Source organism: Myxine glutinosa, chromosome 2, assembly GCF_964187855.1.
Source record: "Myxine glutinosa chromosome 2, kmMyxGlut1.1, whole genome shotgun sequence".
Classification (NCBI taxonomy): Eukaryota; Metazoa; Chordata; class Myxini; order Myxiniformes; family Myxinidae; genus Myxine; species Myxine glutinosa.
Window position 1 is genome coordinate 161180150 of NC_136262.1, and position 20691 is coordinate 161200840.

At 39.8% G+C, this 20691-nt stretch overlaps 1 protein-coding gene across 1 annotated transcript in view; it reads left to right on the forward strand.

Annotated features, from left to right (window-relative positions):
• The window catches only part of LOC137421123 (janus kinase and microtubule-interacting protein 3), a 100230-nt gene that overhangs the window by 39808 nt on the left and 39731 nt on the right, over window positions 1–20691 (forward strand). The window contains 2 exon segments of the mRNA XM_078772820.1: window positions 10699–10752; window positions 10852–10917. Of these exon segments, the coding sequence (XP_078628946.1) occupies window positions 10699–10752; window positions 10852–10917 (120 nt within the window).

Genomic DNA, 20691 nt, shown 5'->3' on the forward strand with positions numbered 1-20691 from the left:
GGTCCAATACTCAAAATTGTAAAGGCTTTTCTCATCTTTTCTCATAGTACTCCCATTCCCCTCCCCATCCCTCTTTCCCTCTTCCCCCACTCACAACTATTTCATATGTATTTTCATTTCTGAATTTCTCTCACTTTAGTTGTCTCCAATGACACTTCATTACGTTTCTGTTGAAATAAGTACTTTGGATTCTCTCTTGCTCTTAAACTGCATCCCATAAAAATACCGGATGTAACTCTAAGATAACATAAGGGATCATTTTCCCATCACACCTTATAGGTCTTAGATGAATGATCTCAAATCATATTGTGGGATGAGAAAATGATCCAGTTGGAAGGTTTTGAAGGATAAGTGGGAGAAAGGCGAGTACATAGTGAGATGGCACAGGATATGTGAACCAAATATAATAGACTGTGTGGGAAGGCAAGTGACAGATAGGTTATGGGGAAAATGTGATGTCCTCACAACTTTATGGCCCTTATGTGTAATACTGAGCAGTATCCATAAAGATTTAAGGCTATCGCATATTTCCCATTACCTATCTGTCTCTCCACCTTGTGCCACATTATCTTCCCACACAGTCCATTATATTTGTTTCACACATCCTGTACTATTTCACGATGTGCTCCTCTTTATCCCACTTATCCTCCAAAACCTTGCAACTGGATCATTTTCTCATTCTGCAATTGGATTTGAGATCATCCATCAAAGACCATTTGGTATGATTTTTTTTTTTTTTTTGTATACAAGATCGAGGCTCGTGAAAGAGCTAACATTAATCACACAGAAAGACAAACCGACACATAAAACATATAACAAGGGGAGCGGTAGACAAGATGGGGTAGGACACAAACACAACATTTGAGAGCAGGGACATCGAGAGATCTGTGGGAGGGAGAGGGCTTTGGGGGTGGGGAGGCATGGTAAGGGGGGGGGGGGGGTGGGAGAGGTATAAAACACATGGACACTGCTAGGACTTCCAGGAAAGAAGTTGGAATTTCAAAAAAAGTGGATTTCGGGGTGAATTAGTGGGGGTAGAAAAGATCAAGGTTTTGGATGGGGGAAGACAAGAGATGGTGGTGAACACCTGTTTTAAAGGTGAACAGAATGCTGGCAGATGGAACGCTGGCTTAACATCCATCCGAGGGATGGCACACACCTTCATGAATCACCCTGCTTGTGAAACACTGGCATGACCGTTTTTAGCTTGGCTGAGATTCGAAACCAAGCTAGACAACTTAGAGGCAAGTGTGCTTACCTCTAGGCCATCCTGCCACCCCACAATAGAAAATCCAAAGTACCTTTTTTGTATAGAAGGTCAGAACAGAACACAGAACAGAACAGGGCAACACAGAACAAAAGGAAGAGCAGAAAGAGTTGGTGAAAAACTAACAGCAGAGTTGAAGGACAAAATAGAGGGAGAAAAAGAAGAAAAGAACCACCTTTCGAGGCCATTTTTCCCCGCAGAGCAGGGGTTGGCCTTTTTCGGGCACCGTGGTCCCTTTTTTGAAGCAATGTTTTATGGCCGGATGCTCTTCCTGCCGCCAACTCTGTTAGTCGCCTCTTGCAACACACAGGGAATTGCAAGTGAACTGGTACTCAATTTGCCGACCTCGGAAGGATGATAGGCTGAGTCAACCCCCCTGGCATTAATTCAGCGATTGACCGGGATTCGAACCCAGGATCCTAGGATCCCAAGCCGGCACACTAACCGCTAAGCCAACACCAGACAAAATAGAGGGAGACTTGGACAAATAATGGTTTTGGGAAGGAATTAGGATGTAGGAGAGGACACCTGTGTGGACAAGATGGATACAGAATTAAACTCTCAAGCAAGAGAAAAATGGAAATTTGGAAGGAGGTGGGCTTGGGTGTGGGGATTTGGTGAGGGGAGGAGAGAGTGGGGAGGGGGGAGGGGAAGGGTTAATGGGAGTAGAAAATATCATGTTTTTGGATGGGGGATGGTCTGAGATGGTGGTGAACAGCCATCTTGAAGACCTGTAGGGAAGAATGAGATTGAAGAGAATGTGGTAGTTGGTTCCACAGCTGGGAAAAAGAGAGGAACGAATGAGTGAAGGTGAGCAGTGATTCTGGATTTGGGTGTTTCACCAGAGGGGGTTGATAGTAGATCGCATGTGCCTTGCAGGAACCTAGAGGGGACAAAGCACAGAAAGAACAGAGGGTAAAAGACCAGAAAGGTGGGGGTATAAGACAGGAAGACCACTGATCCGTCTGTGATGGGAAAATGATAGGCCTATAGACTCAGATTCATCTCAGGAGATTCCAATAATCTTGAAAGCCATGGTTTCCAGGGTTTCCAAGGTGTGAGGCAGGGGTGTCAGCCCAGAGGGGAGAGCAGTACTCCATCAAGCTATGGACGGAAGCCTTGTAGGTGCATCGGAGTTTATGTGTGCCAAGGAAGGACTTTGTATGACGGAGGACGCAGGATGCCCATTTCAACAGAAAAGTAATCGCGGGTCATTGAAAAAATAAAAGTGAGGGAACTTTAGAAGTGAAAATGCATATGAAATGGTTTACAGGCTTTAACATAGTGGGGGGGGGGGGGGGGGGGGGAGGGGGGCGGGGGAGGGGAGTGGTGTTTTCCCAAAATGTCATGGCGGAATTCTTTACAATTGTGAGTAGTGACCATGCTTACATGTGCATGCATTTTCCATAATTGTTTATATGATTAACTGACATTATAGTTGTAAATAGTCACGGAACAACGCCATTCCTCAATTTCGGAGCATCATGTTCAAGATCGAGTTCATGGAGCTCCATTCTGGAATGGATAATTAACTTTCAAAACGAATGGCCACTTCCATCGGGATGAACTCAGCCACACTAGACGAATGTTGGGAACATCATAATGATGTGGAAATACCAATATTGACCATTATTCTAGTCGGCTTTCAAAGATCATCTCAGGAATGAAGAAATCACTTACCTTAATTGTTAGATGTAACGGATATTCAGGAAGATGTTATACTCAATTTCATCATGAGTGAAATGTCAGGTACTGCATATCAGGAAGTCACAACAGGTTATCTGGCAAGTATCAGTACAAGTCATCAAACTTTGCATTTATGAAGTGTTATGGAATATCTTTCACCATTGCGATTAATGCAGCATGTGTATACAGAGTCAAGGCTCGTGGAAGAGCGAGATCACTGAATGGATGAGGACGCAACAGGACAAACGGCACAGTGGAGGGGGACACCAAGAGCAGAGCGAAAGGACAAAATAGAGGGAGGCTTGGATAAACAATGGGTGTGGGGACGATTGGGGGGCAGGAAAAGACGCGTTGGGGTGCTATTGTGCATCTGTGGGAGCGCGATATAGGAGGGGATTTTATTGTTGTGCACAGACAATCTCTACAAACTGCACTTCTCAAGATTCTTCCCGTATTTCTTAAGATTCTTATATTTACCATTCTGAGACAAAGATCATGGTATGGATGGAATTTTGGGTCAAGGCATGGAGAATGGTCATGCTGTAGGACCCGGAGGATAAATGACAAACCAAGCGCTTCAGTAAGAGAAAGGTTTGCAAAATATGCCTCGTGAAGAAGAGGAAGAAGAGATTGTGATGAAGTCGAACACATGGGGTGATGATGCCAGAGAAATAAGGAAAGTGAGGAATTTGAATATGCCTTTAAAAGCTTTTATTGGAAGAAGGAAGAAGCATTTTCTTAAATGAAGATATTGAAAAAAGGATTGAGGAAAAAGAGAGATAGATGTACAGGACATACAAGTAGAACAAGATCGTGTTTTGGAGTGTAAGATTTGGGTTTTTTATTTTTTGAAGCGAGGGAGAATAGGATAACTGCAGATTGGACAACATTTTGGTGAAAAAAAGAGAAACAGAATGACAAAACAACCTCAGATCTGAGACGACTAAGCAATCCTCGCTATCCGAGAAGGCCTAGGCGACACGAAAAAACGAATTCAACAATATTGACAACAAGATACAATTTAACAAGATACAATTTACCAGAATTTTTCACACTAGCCCCATGCAGGAATTTAATTCCTGTTTATTCTAATAATAATAATAAATAAATAAAAATATATGAAAGAAAATGCATTTTATAATATATATACAGACTTGGCATTTAATATGGAATATTTTTTTTTCTTGACTTGGGTTTACTTTCTGACCTCAGTATATCAATCTGGTGAGTTTATTTTACCCTTCAGTGATGTCTTTGTTGAAAGGACCATGTCACTGCTTGTCTTTCGCAGCAGGAAGTCAATAACAGGATTATATCACAGGTGGCGTGACAAAATGTAAGGACAGGTACATTTGATGATTGGCTTCACAATCGGGTATATAAGGGTTGTTGCGTTCTGTATTAGTGGAAAACAACTGCTGCACGTCTACAAAAGTTATTGCCGCTTCCTCTGGAGATGGTCCGTCAACTTGACAATGCTGTTTGTCATGGAGTGGTGGCTTTACGAAATTCTGGCATGAAACAGCGTGCTATTGCTCGGCAGTATGGCATCACTCAAGGTCAGGTGTCAAAGATCCTGAAATGAAATGCTCAGAGGGGTGTCCCTACTGCAATACCAAGGCCAGGACGTCCACGCAGAACCACAAGGAGAGATGATCGCCAGCTGCACTGGTTAGTCTGCAATGGCCGTACCAATTCAGCTAATCGGCTTAGGGCTGAGTGGCAGCAACTGACAAATGTGCCTGTATCCAGAAGGCTAGTCAACCAACGACTGGTTCAAGCAGGCTATCGTGCCAGGCGTCCCCTGAGAAAGCCATGCCTGACCAGACAACACAGCCAGCGCCGATTGCAATGGGCCAGAGAGCACCGTCAATGGCAGCCAGGACACTGGAATCACGTGACCTTCAGTGACGAGTCTATATTTCTGGTCTGTCGTCAAGATGGCCGCGTCCGAGTGCGCAGACAAGTGCATGCAGCCCACAACGAAGATAGTATAGTGCCAAAAGTCCAAGCTGGAGGTGGTGGGGTGACCGTTTGGGCTGCTTTTCATGCAGGGGGAAAAACTGACCTGGTTGTTCTGAATGGAAACCTGAACCAGTTCAAGTACAGGGTCATTCTGGAAGAAACATTGCTTCCATTTGCTCGTGCAGCCTTTCGAGGAAACTTTGTCTTCAAAGATGACAATGCACGGCCTCATCGTGCTCGCATGATCCAACACTTTCTTGCTGACCGTGGTGTAGAGCATATGGAGTGGCCTGCCATGTCCCCGGATATGAATCCGATAGAGAACTTGTGGGCAGAATTAGCGCGTCAAATCGACCACTTGGACCAGCAGCCGACCTCTGTGCGTGAATTGCAGCAGGCTATTGTCACTGCATGGCAAGCGATTCCTGTCCAAACCTTGGCAAATCTCGTGAACAGCGTGCCTCGACGTGTACGTGCTCTCCTGAATGCTCGTGGGGGTTACACGAAGTACTGAACTGTAATTTTACTGTCTGTAATCCCAGTCATAATTTAGCTTTTGTTTTTGTTGAATTTTTTTTTGGCTAATGTGCAAAATAAAGAGATACTTCTGGAAAACGTACAGAAGTTTAACACACAGTACTGTCCGTGAATTGAGTTCGATATCAGTTTACATCACTTTCAAGGATCAATTTATTTGTTTCGAAATGTCAAATGTGGTTTTTGTTTCTTTTAAATGTCACATTAACAAAATCTAGAATAATTTCAACATAATTCCAATGAACTTTTGGTTCTAAGTCATCTTGAAAAGTAAGTTCACCCCCACAAAAAAAATATTCCATATTAAATGCCAAGTCTGTATATACAGTCACGTGAGAAAGTAAGTACACCCCATGTAAAGTTTTGACTTTTTCAACATATTTCAACATACAGCTATTTTTAATTTTTTTTATTTTTATTTTTTTTGTATACTGAATCGAGGCTCGTGAAAGAGCTAACATTTATTTCACAAACAAATCAACCAGACAAACAAAATATACAAAAAGAGGGAGCGGAAGACAAGATGGGGAGAGAAGGGGAAGCACACAACCACAACATTTGAGAGCAGGGAGAAGTGTGGGAGGGAGAGGGCTTGGGGGCAGGAGGTGTGGGAAGGGGGGGGGGGGGGGGAAGAGGTATAAAACACAAGGGAACCGAAATTAGCGGGGGTAGAAAAGATCAAGGTTTTGGATGGGGGAGGATAAGAGACAGTGGTGAACAGCTGTTTTAAAGACCTGGAGGGTGGAGTGGGATTGAAGAGAGTGAGGGAGTTTGTTCCAGAGGCGGGAGAAAAGAGGATTGAAGGAGTGAAGGTGAGCAGAAAGTCTTGATTTTGGCAGTTTAACCATAAGAGGGTTGCAGGCAGATCTTGTGCGACCTGTAGGAATATTTGGGGGACAGAGCCCAGAGAGGGCTGGGGGGGCAAGGCCAGAGAGGAGTCAGTAGAAGACGGAAAGACCACCAACCTGCCTGCGGTGAGTGAGTGAAAGGCCCTTGGAGTTAGCTTCATCGCGGGAGATTCCAATGATTCTGAACGCTTTGGTTTCAACAGCGTGAAGACGGGCTAGGTGTGAGGCAGGAGCACCAGACCAGAGGGGAGAGCAGTATTCCATAGAGCTGCGGATGAAAGCCTTGTATGTGGTGAGGAGCTCAGGTGTGCCAAGGAAGGACTTCGCAAGACGGAGGATGCCCAGTCGGCGACTGGCTTTGGAGGCCAGATTTGAAATGTGGTTTGATCTTCATTTCAACAATATTGATAGATAAAGGTGATATAATATAACAAATATCATGAAACATTTACATTTTGTAGTCCATTGTATAATTTAAATAAACATAAATGCAAATTTCGCATGTGGAAAAAGTAAGTACACCCTTGGCTCTAATAGGTGGTATTGCCCCCTTTGGCAGAAACAACCTCAAGTAGGCGTTTCTTATAACTGTCTACCAGTCTCTGACATTGAGTGGGAGAAATTTTTGTCCACTCCTCCATGAAGAATTCTTTCAGCTGTGCAATGTTTGAGGGGTTTCTTGCATGCACAGCTCATTTCAAATCCCCCCACAACATCTCGATGGGATTTAGATCCTGGCATTGACTTGGCCATTCCAGAACCCTCCATTTCTTTCTTTTCAGCCATTCCTTGGTGGTTTTACTGGTATGTTTAGGGTCATTGTCATGTTGCAAGGTCCACCTTCGGTTGAGCTTCAACACTCGAACAGATGGCCTCACATTATCCTCAAGCACCCTCTGGTGCAATGAAGAATTCATAGTGGATTCTATGATGGTGAGCTGCCCACGCCCTGATGCAGCAAAGCTGCCCCAAACCATAATATTTCCACCACCATGCTTTACAGTTGGTATCAGGTTCTTGTGGTCAAATGCTGTCTTTGGTTTTTTCCAAACATGTCTTCTGGTACGGTGGCCAAATAGCTCCACCTTTGACTCATCTGTCCAGAGCACATTGTTCCAGAAGTGCTGGTCTTTGCCGAGGTGTTCATTGGCAAACTTTAGACTTGCCCTGATGTTCTTTCTGGACAGCATAGGTTTCCTCCTGGCACACCTCCCATGTAGATCAAATTTGTGCAGCCTCTTTCTAATGGTAGACTCTTGCACTTTGACATCAACTGTGGCAAGAGCTACCTGTAGGTCCCGTGATGACATTCTGGGGTTCTTAGAGACTTCTTTCAGCATCTTGCGGTCTGCTCTAAGGCTGAACTTGCTGGGGCGGCCTGGCCTGAACAAGTTGGCAGTTGTTTGGAATCTTCTCCACTTGTAAATGATCTTCCGGACAGTCGAATGATCGATTTCAAATTGTTTGGAGATCTTTTTAAATCCCTTCCCAGACTTGTAGGCATCTATAACCTTCTTTCTGAAGGCTTCAGAGAGCTCTTTTGATCTAGGCATGGTGACGCCGCACACTTCAACAACAAAGAGCAAACCAAACTAAATGTCTGAGGTTTAAATAAGACAGGTTCTTCCAAGATCCTCTCTAACGATGTTCTAATCATTTGCACCTGAGCTGGTGCACCTGATTCTAATTTTAGGTATTTGAAGTAGTGATAAATGTAGGGGTGTACTTACTTTTTCCACATGCGAAATTTGCATTTATGTTTATTTAAATTATACAATGGACTACAAAATGTAAATGTTTCATGATATTTGTTATATTATATCACCTTTATCTATCAATATTGTTGAAATGAAGATCAAATAGCTGTATGTTGAAATATGTTGAAAAAGTCAAAACTTTACATGGGGTGTACTTACTTTTTCATGTGACTGTATATATATATATATTTTATAGTATGGTATTATGTTTTACCTGTAGGTTTACATATATCCTATTACATTAAATAAGGCAATTCTCTGTACATATGTACTCATATGTAGGTTTGTATGTATGTACCAATGTGTGTGTATGTGTGTGTGTGTAGGTGTGTGTGTGTGTGTGTGTGAGTGTCTGTGTGTGTGTGTGTGTGTGTGTGTGTGTGTGTGTGTGTGTGTGTGTGTGTGTGTGTGCGCATCTCAAAATCATATAAAAAAGGGCTGGGACAATCTCCACCAGATTTTGCATACGTGTTGGTAGTTCCCATGGACAGATCATGGGCCCAACCACCCACTACCACCTGAGGGGGGTGGGAGAGACAACTTACAATTTTTTGCCTGTTCATGTGCCACAGTGCAAGTGGTTTACTGACCTTTGCTGCAGACAAGGGGATTATTAGACATGGCACCAATTATATTTGCCCCACTATCACTCCACTCTACCACAAGGCTACTCCTGAAATAAAAGAAAAACAAACAAGTTTTCATTCTTATTTTTAGGTTATTTCAGTGAAATTAGAATGGTTCCCAGAGTCCGGTCATATGTCCGTTCGCACGTTAACATTTGACTGAAACATTTTCTCACAAATTACTTGACCGATTATGGACCAAATTTGGTACGATGCATCAGGACAGCAAGGTCTAATGAGGTTGTGCTCCCCATCCGGATTTGCCCCCTGTAATGGTGGTTTGAGGTGGGGTTGCCCCAAATATTGCTATTTCATTCAAAAATCTTCTTCTCAGAAACGGACAACCAGATCTAGATCAAAATAACCATGCGGAACTATGACCATGCCCTAAACTTAAATTCTGCTTTCCATGGTCGTGTCTCCCTTGGAAAGGGGTCCATGGGCTCCCTACCCTCATGTTCACCAAGACATATTTTCCTCTCAAACTACATGACCGATATTGACCAAATTTTAATCGCTTCATCAGAACAGTAAGATGTCATAGGGTTGTGCTCCCCATTCGGACCCGCCGATATAAGAGGCTGAAAAGGGGGTTTTGCCTCAAATTCCGGTGATTTATTTTAAAATATTCTCAGAAACCGTGGCACAATATCAGTCCTCCAAGGGGCTATTATTTTGCTTTATTCCAATGTCACTTGTTGCATAAAACATTTGTATTAAAGGTTCTGGAAAACAACCTTTTGTCCTGGAAAAATCTTGGGAATTTGGTCTTCCATAGCTGTGCAAATCCTGATGCAATCACGATAGAACTGTGAGTCATATTGTCTTAATCAGCGTTTCATCGTGGCCTTGACATTATCGTCGAAAGAAAAATGTTTTCACGAAGATGTTCCTTAAGTTTGGAAAAGGGATGAAAATCTGACAGAGACAAGTTGGTGTTGGTGATCCTTTGTGGTGGTACTCCATTAACCCTCTTTTACTCTCAACATCGTAATGGTGCAACCAAATCTCTCTAGTCATCTCATCTCCAGTCAGTCATCCCAACTCTCATCTCCAGCACTTTTCCTCGGGGCTTCAGACACTTGAGGCCCAGGCTGTTGTTTGGGCCAGGCCCTAGATAGGTGCCAGTGTGCTGAGAGAGAGGGAGAGTGCTTCCCATCACACTCCCACCAAACGCTGACTCGCGGCGGCCCTAGGGTGGGCCTGATTAGTTAATGGATGTTAAATATCGCATGGTGTCTTTCATGAAGAGTAGTCGAGTTATCATTGGCACCCTGAACAATTTACAAATTACTACCACCTAAAATCAATTGTTGGACTTCACCAGCTGGTTCATGAAAGACTTGGGCCAAATACCTTCCCTGGACGAATCACCAAAAAAGTGGGAAATTTTGAGGCCATTAAAGAATGAGTAATAAGGAGGTATCAGGTAGCAATCTACTTCACCAACAATGTTTTTTTAAAGATGTAAATGTAATGCTCATGTTATACATTAATGCAATCTCATTTTACTCCTTCATTACAGGTACAGTGTGTTTATTAACTCAACTGGACTATGTCCAGCTGAGCTTTTGTCGACACCCAGTGGCCGTCGTCTGTCTGTCTGTCTGTCTGTCGTCTGTAAACAATTCGACATCTACGCTCTAAAAGTCACAAATATTGATTAAATTTGATGAAACTTGTTATTCAGCATCTTTACGACATAAACTAGTTTGGGATTGCATTTGGGCGTTGTACGCCCAAAAATGGGCGCGGCAGAGCAGCGATATCGAAAAATAAATTTTTGTCATTCTGGTACTTCCTAATGTTCTAACCATATTGATATAGACCAATTGAGTTCAGGTTCCCTGGAACCTCTTGTTTTATTTACATTTGCTCATTGGTCATTTAGGACCCATTTCTTGCAACACTGCTCTCTTTACCAACCTTGCTGGCCTTACCTTTAAAATGCAGGTTCATTATGATGGGCCCCCATTGTATTCTTCCTAATGTCATTCAATTTCCGTTTGCAGGAAGTGTCCATCCATGATCTCATGAAAAAATTGGATCTACTTGGGGACAACGCCGTAAGTGCTATTGCAAAAAAAACAATATATGACAAGTAAAGCTGTTTGTTGAGATAACAAATACACCATAATTACCACTCTGTTGAATTTTCTTTGCAGAATCTGAGAAATGATGAACAGGTTGCTGTGATCCAAGCAAGAACTGTGCTCTCTCTGGCAGATAAGGTAAGGATTGGATGATTTGTACTGTGCACAAGTAATTTGAATGGAAATGTAAACTCAAAATGTGCAATTTACACTTGGCCTTTTGAGGCTAGACTGCTTAGAGATACAAAAAATAAAGTGAAAAACCAACTCCACTGACACAATAACAACTTAGAACTAATAGTGTGTGTATAGACTGGGTGTAGGATAAAGATACTTCATACATAGGTAGCTTCAGCAACAGGATGCTAGGATTTTCCATAACGACCACTGAATGACACTGGCAGCCTCAAACAGTTGGAAGATTTGGTTTGTCCAAAAAAATCCGACAAAATATTCATTAAGATCTTTGTCAGAAAGTCACCGATGGAGCAATGTGTCAATGGACGCGAAAGGTATGCTTGTCAAAATACTGACCTTTACGTCCAACTGTTCGTATTTGATTGCTAGTTTGGCATCAGGTTAGATTTACGAATTGGCCATCGTGTTTAGTTTAGCAGTCCTCCCTAAGCATAACTGTACGTAATTCGACAGCCAGCCAAACTCCATTCATGAACGACATGGGAGTCATGGAATATCTTCCAAGCTAAAAGTGTTTCTAATGAAGCCACACAATCATGTAGTCGATGAACAAGGAGTAAAAGGCAATGATTTTGAAGGCGTAACAACGAACATTGTGAGGGATTAACTCAGATACAAGTTATGAAAGGCTCAGTGATGTCACTTCCTCTTAGGTTACATCACTTCCTGCTACATTAACACAAATGGCCAGCTGGGGGCGATACCACACAAGGGTGCACAAAATATGTGTACAAGGGGCAGAATATGCCAGCAGAGGGCTCCACTCAAAAAATGTACAAAGCACATGCACAAAGGGAGTAACACGTATTATACAACTTTATGGATCATACATAACAACCTTATCCTTATTCATATACATTATTGTCTTCTGTTTTGGATAATAATCGAGTGCAACTGCAAACAAACATCAGCCTTTGTTGTTTTCAGCACTCAACGCACTCTAAATTGTCTATAACTAGAAACACCTGCTCCCTACGGGAGAGTAATATCTCCTCCCTCTGGCAGGGGTCAGTAAAGCACTTGCACTGTGCCAGTTTTAATTCATTCCACCCAACGGTTTTTTAGCAGTGCATTCAAATCAAGCACATACACACACTCACACAATCAAAATAAATGCCCAATAGCAAGGACACTATACGAAAACAGTGGGACTAAGTCAGTCGGACAGGTGTAGGTTTTGCAATGGAGAAACAGAATGTACGAGCCACCTTCTCTTGGAATGTAAAAAACACCCATGTCATAAGAGGTGTACACACAAAGGCTCAACAAAGTATGTAGAGTAATCCATTAGAACATCTGCCAAAATGTCAATATCCCAGTTTCAGAAAACTCATGAAAACAGGAACCAAAAGCGATCATTGAAAACAAGGAAGTAATGCTCATGTAAAACCTGATGATCCCATCAAGCTTGATCATCATCATCATCATCGTCATCGTCGTCGTCGTCGTCGTCATCATCATCATCATCATCATTTTACGGCCATTTCCATGCTTGCACATGTAAGCAGTGATTTACCTATTGGTCACTTTCCAGGCTGTACGATCCATTGCTAGCCCACTTGTTAGTCCTTTAACTCTGAGATCATCTCTCAGCAACTCATTCCATGTTTTCCTCGGATGGCCTCTAGCTCTCCTTCCATTCACACGCATATTTATACACTTCTTCACACAGCTGCTTTCCCCCAACCTTGCCATGTGTCCGAACCACCTCAACCAACCCCTACGCATAATCTCACTAATGCTCTCTATACCTAACATATCACTTAATTCTACATTTGGTTTTCTATCCATTCACTCCCATCTTGACTTGTGACACCAGGTGGACATGGAAAACAAAACATTGCGACTGGATATAGTATGGTACTCATGAAAACAAAACATTGCGACTGGATATAATATGGTACCCATGAAAACAAAACATTGCGACTGGATATAGTATGGTACTCATGAAAACAAAACATTGCGACTGGATATAGTATGGTACCCATGAAAACAAAACATTGCGACTGGATATAGTATGGTACTCATGAAAACAAAACATTGCGACTGGATATAGTATGTAACTCATGAAAACAAAACATTGCGACTGGATATAGTATGGTACCCATGAAAACAAAACATTGCGACTGGATATAGTACGGTACTCATGAAAACAAAACATTGCGACTGTATATAGTATGGTACTCATGAAAACAAAACATTGCGACTGGATATAGTATGGTACTCATGAAAACAAAACATTGCGACTGGATATCGTATGGTACTCATGAAAATAAAACATTGCGACTGTATATAGTATGGTACCCATGAAAACAAAACATTGCGACTGTATATAGTATGGTACTCATGAAAACAAAACATTGCGACTGGATATAGTATGGTACTCATGAAAACAAAACATTGCGACTGGATATAGTATGGTACTCATGAAAACAAAACATTGCGACTGGATATAGTATGGTACCCATGAAAACAAAACATTGCGACTGGATATAGTAAGGTACCCATGAAAACAAAACATTGCGACTGGATATAGTATGGTACTCATGAAAACAAAACATTGCGACTGGATATAGTATGGTACCCATGAAAACAAAACATTGCGACTGGATATAGTATGGTACTCATGAAAACAAAACATTGCGACTGGATATAGTATGGTACTCATGAAAACAAAACATTGCGACTGGATATAGTATGGTACTCATGAAAACAAAACATTGCGACTGGATATAGTATGGTACTCATGAAAACAAAACATTGCGACTGGATATAGTATGGTACCCATGAAAACAAAACATTGCGACTGGATATAGTATGGTACTCATGAAAACAAAACATTGCGACTGGATATAGTATGGTACCCATGAAAACAAAACATTGCGACTGGATATAGTATGGTACCCATGAAAACAAAACATTGCGACTGGATATAGTATGGTACCCATGAAAACAAAACATTGCGACTGGATATAGTATGGTACCCATGAAAACAAAACATTGCGACTGGATATAGTATGGTACGCATGAAAACAAAACATTGCGACTGGATATAATATGGTACTCATAAAAACAAATCATTGCGACTGGATATAGTATGGTACTCATGAAAACAAAACATTGCGACTGGATATAGTATGGTACTCATGAAAACAAAACATTGCGACTGGATATAGTATGGTACTCATGAAAACAAAACATTGCGACTGGATATAGTATGGTACTCATGAAAACAAAACATTGCGACTGGATATAGTATGGTACCCATGAAAACAAAACATTGCGACTGGATATAGTATGGTACAAATGAAAACAAAACATTGCGACTGGATATAGTATGGTACCCATGAAAACAAAACATTGCGACTGGATATAGTATGGTACCCATGAAAACAAAACATTGCGACTGGATATAGTATGGTACCCATGAAAACAAAACATTGCGACTGGATATAGTATGGTACCCATGAAAACAAAACATTGCGACTGGATATAGTATGGTACTCATGAAAACAAAACATTGCGACTGGATATAATATGGTACTCATAAAAACAAATCATTGCGACTGGATATAGTATGGTACTCATGAAAACAAAACATTGCGACTGGATACAGTATGGTACCCATGAAAACAAAACATTGCGACTAGATATAGTATGGTACCCATGAAAACAAAACATTGCGACTGGATATAGTATGGTACCCATAAAAACAAAACATTGCGACTGGATATAGTATGGTACCCATAAAAACAAAACATTGCGACTGGATATAGTATGGTACTCATAAAAACAAAACATTGCGACTGGATATAGTATGGTACTCATGAAAACAAAACATTGCGACTGGATATAGTATGGTACTCATGAAAACAAAACATTGCGACTGGATATTGTATGGTACTCATGAAAACAAAACATTGCGACTGGATATAGTATGGTACTCATGAAAACAAAACATTGCGACTGGATATAGTATGGTACTCATGAAAACAAATCATTGCGACTGGATATAGTATGGTACTCATGAAAACAAAACATTGCGACTGGATATAGTATGGTACTCATGAAAACAAAACATTGCGACTGGATATAGTATGGTACTCATGAAAACAAAACATTGCGACTGGATATAATATGGTACTCATGAAAACAAAACATTGCGACTGGATATAGTATGGTACTCATGAAAACAAAACATTGCGACTGGATATAATTTGGTACTCATGAAAACAAATCATTGCGACTGGATATAGTATGGTACTCATGAAAACAAATCATTGCGACTGGATATAGTATGGTACTCATGAAAACAAATCATTGCGACTGGATATAGTATGGTACTCATGAAAACAAAACATTGCGACTGGATATAGTATGGTACCCATGAAAACAAAACATTGCGACTGGATATCGTATGGTACCCATGAAAACAAAACATTGCGACTGGATATCGTATGGTACTCATGAAAACAAAACATTGTGACTGGATATAGTATGGTACCCATGAAAACAAAACATTGTGACTGGATATAGTATGGTACTCATGAAAACAAAACATTGCGACTGGATATAGTATGGTACCCATGAAAACAAAACATTGCGACTGGATATAGTATGGTACTCATGAAAACAAAACATTGTGACTGGATATAGTATGGTACCCATGAAAACAAAACATTGCGACTGGATATAGTATGGTACCCATGAAAGCAAAACATTGCGACTGGATATAGTATGGTACCCATGAAAACAAAACATTGCGACTGGATATAGTATGGTACCCATGAAAACAAAACATTGTGACTGGATATAGTATGGTACTCATGAAAACAAAACATTGTGACTGGATATAGTATGGTACCCATGAAAACAAAACATTGTGACTGGATATAGTATGGTACTCATGAAAACAAAACATTGCGACTGGATATAGTATGGTACCCATGAAAACAAAACATTGTGACTGGATATAGTATGGTACTCATGAAAACAAAACATTGTGACTGGATATAGTATGGTACTCATGAAAACAAAACATTGCGACTGGATATAGTATGGTACTCATGAAAACAAAACATTGCGACTGGATATAGTATGGTACCCATGAAAACAAAACATTGCGACTGGATATAGTATGGTACTCATGAAAACAAAACATTGCGACTGGATATAGTATGGTACCCATGAAAACAAAACATTGCGACTGGATATAGTATGGTACCCATGAAAACAAAACATTGCGACTGGATATAGTATGGTACCCATGAAAACAAAACATTGCGACTGGATATCGTATGGTACCCATGAAAACAAAACATTGCGACTGGATATAGTATGGTACGCATGAAAACAAAACATTGCGACTGGATATAATATGGTACTCATAAAAACAAATCATTGCGACTGGATATAGTATGGTACTCATGAAAACAAAACATTGCGACTGGATATAGTATGGTACTCATGAAAACAAAACATTGCGACTGGATATAGTATGGTACTCATGAAAACAAAACATTGCGACTGGATATAGTATGGTACTCATGAAAACAAAACATTGCGACTGGATATAGTATGGTACCCATGAAAACAAAACATTGCGACTGGATATAGTATGGTACCCATGAAAACAAAACATTGCGACTGGATATAGTATGGTACCCATGAAAACAAAACATTGCGACTGGATATAGTATGGTACCCATGAAAACAAAACATTGCGACTGGATATAGTATGGTACCCATGAAAACAAAACATTGCGACTGGATATAGTATGGTACCCATGAAAACAAAACATTGCGACTGGATATAGTATGGTACTCATGAAAACAAAACATTGCGACTGGATATAATATGGTACTCATAAAAACAAATCATTGCGACTGGATATAGTATGGTACTCATGAAAACAAAACATTGTGACTGGATATAGTATGGTACCCATGAAAACAAAACATTGCGACTAGATATAGTATGGTACCCATGAAAACAAAACATTGCGACTGGATATAGTATGGTACCCATAAAAACAAAACATTGCAACTGGATATAGTATGGTACCCATAAAAACAAAACATTGCGACTGGATATAGTATGGTACTCATAAAAACAAAACATTGCGACTGGATATAGTATGGTACTCATGAAAACAAAACATTGCGACTGGATATAGTATGGTACTCATGAAAACAAAACATTGCGACTGGATATTGTATGGTACTCATGAAAACAAATCATTGCGACTGGATATAGTATGGTACTCATGAAAACAAATCATTGCGACTGGATATAGTATGGTACTCATGAAAACAAAACATTGTGACTGGATAAAGTATGGTACTCATGAAAACAAAACATTGTGACTGGATATAATATGGTACTCATGAAAACAAAACATTGCGACTAGATATAGTATGGTACTCATGAAAACAAAACATTGTGAATGGATATAGTATGGTACTCATGAAAACAAAACATTGTGACTGGATATAATATGGGTACTCATGAAAACAAAACATTGCGACTGGATATAGTATGGTACTCATGAAAACAAAACATTGTGACTGGATAAAGTATGGTACTCATGAAAACAAAACATTGTGACTGGATATAATATGGTACTCATGAAAACAAAACATTGCGACTAGATATAGTATGGTACTCATGAAAACAAAACATTGTGAATGGATATAGTATGGTACTCATGAAAACAAAACATTGTGACTGGATATAATATGGGTACTCATGAAAACAAAACATTGCGACTGGATATAGTATGGTACTCATGAAAACAAAACATTGCGACTGGATATAGTATGGTACCCATGAAAACAAAACATTGCGACTGGATATAGTATGGTACTCATGAAAACAAAACATTGCGACTGGATATAGTATGGTACCCATGAAAACAAAACATTGTGACTGGATATAGTATGGTACCCATGAAAACAAAACATTGCGACTGGATATCGTATGGTACTCATGAAAACAAAACATTGTGACTGGATATAGTATGGTACCCATGAAAACAAAACATTGTGACTGGATATAGTATGGTACTCATGAAAACAAAACATTGCGACTGGATATAATATGGTACTCATAAAAACAAATCATTGCGACTGGATATAGTATGGTACTCATGAAAACAAAACATTGCGACTGGATATAGTATGGTACCCATGAAAACAAAACATTGCGACTAGATATAGTATGGTACCCATGAAAACAAAACATTGCGACTGGATATAGTATGGTACCCATAAAAACAAAACATTGCAACTGGATATAGTATGGTACCCATAAAAACAAAACATTGCGACTGGATATAGTATGGTACTCATAAAAACAAAACATTGCGACTGGATATAGTATGGTACTCATGAAAACAAAACATTGCGACTGGATATAGTATGGTACTCATGAAAACAAAACATTGCGACTGGATATAGTATGGTACTCATGAAAACAAAACATTGCGACTGGATATAGTATGGTACTCATGAAAACAAATCATTGCGACTGGATATAGTATGGTACTCATGAAAACAAAACATTGCGACTGGATATAGTATGGTACTCATGAAAACAAAACATTGCGACTGGATATAGTATGGTACTCATGAAAACAAAACATTGCGACTGGATATAATATGGTACTCATGAAAACAAAACATTGCGACTGGATATAGTATGGTACTCATGAAAACAAAACATTGCGACTGGATATAGTATGGTACCCATGAAAACAAAACATTGCGACTGGATATAGTATGGTACCCATGAAAACAAAACATTGCGACTGGATATAGTATGGTACCCATGAAAACAAAACATTGCGACTGGATATAGTATGGTACTCATGAAAACAAAACATTGCGACTGGATATAGTATGGTACTCATGAAAACAAAACATTGCGACTGGATATAGTATGGTACCCATGAAAACAAAACATTGCGACTGGATATAGTATGGTACTCATGAAAACAAAACATTGCGACTGGATATAATATGGTACTCATGAAAACAAAACATTGCGACTGGATATAGTATGGTACTCATGAAAACAAAACATTGCGACTGGATATAGTATGGTACCCATGAAAACAAAACATTGCGACTGGATATAGTATGGTACCCATGAAAACAAAACATTGCGACTGGATATAGTATGGTACTCATGAAAACAAAACATTGTGACTGGATAAAGTATGGTACTCATGAAAACAAAACATTGTGACTGGATATAATATGGTACTCATGAAAACAAAACATTGTGACTAGATATAGTATGGTACTCATGAAAACAAAACATTGTGAATGGATATAGTATGGTACTCATGAAAACAAAACATTGTGACTGGATATAATATGGGTACTCATGAAAACAAAACATTGCGACTGGATATAGTATGGTACTCATGAAAACAAAACATTGTGACTGGATAAAGTATGGTACTCATGAAAACAAAACATTGTGACTGGATATAATATGGTACTCATGAAAACAAAACATTGCGACTAGATATAGTATGGTACTCATGAAAACAAAACATTGTGAATGGATATAGTATGGTACTCATGAAAACAAAACATTGTGACTGGATATAATATGGGTACTCATGAAAACAAAACATTGCGACTGGATATAGTATGGTACTCATGAAAACAAAACATTGCGACTGGATATAGTATGGTACCCATGAAAACAAAACATTGCGACTGGATATAGTATGGTACTCATGAAAACAAAACATTGCGACTGGATATAGTATGGTACCCATGAAAACAAAACATTGCGACTGGATATAGTATGGTCCCCATGAAAAAAAAAAAAAGACTGGATATAGTATGGTACTCATGAAAACAAAACATTGTGACTGGATATGGTATGGTACCCATGAAAACAAAACATTGCGACTGGATATAGTATGGTACCCATGAAAACAAAACATTGCGACTGGATATAGTATGGTACTCATGAAAACAAAACATTGTGACTGGATATAGTATGGTACCCATGAAAACAAAACATTGTGACTGGATATAGTATGGTACTCATGAAAACAAAACATTGCGACTGGATATAGTATGGTACCCATGAAAACAAAACATTGCGACTGGATATAGTATGGTACTCATGAAAACAAAACATTGCGACTGGATATAGTATGGTACCCATGAAAACAAAACATTGCGACTGGATATAGTATGGTACCCATGAAAACAAAACATTGCGACTGGATATAGTATGGTACCCATGAAAACAAAACATTGCGACTGGATATAGTATGGTACCCATGAAAACAAAACATTGTGACTGGATATAGTATGGTACTCATGAAAACAAAACATTGTGACTGGATATAGTATGGTACCCATGAAAACAAAACATTGTGACTGGATATAGTATGGTACTCATGAAACCAAAACATTCCGACTGGATATAGTATGGTACCCATGAAAACAAAACATTGTGACTGGATATAGTATGGTACTCATGAAAACAAAACATTGTGACTGGATATAGTATGGTACCCATGAAAACAAAACATTGTGACTGGATATAGTATGGTACCCATGAAAACAAAACATTGCGACTGGATATAGTATGGTACCCATGAAAACAAAACATTGCGACTGGATATAGTATGGTACCCATGAAAACAAAACATTGTGACTGGATATAGTATGGTACTCATGAAA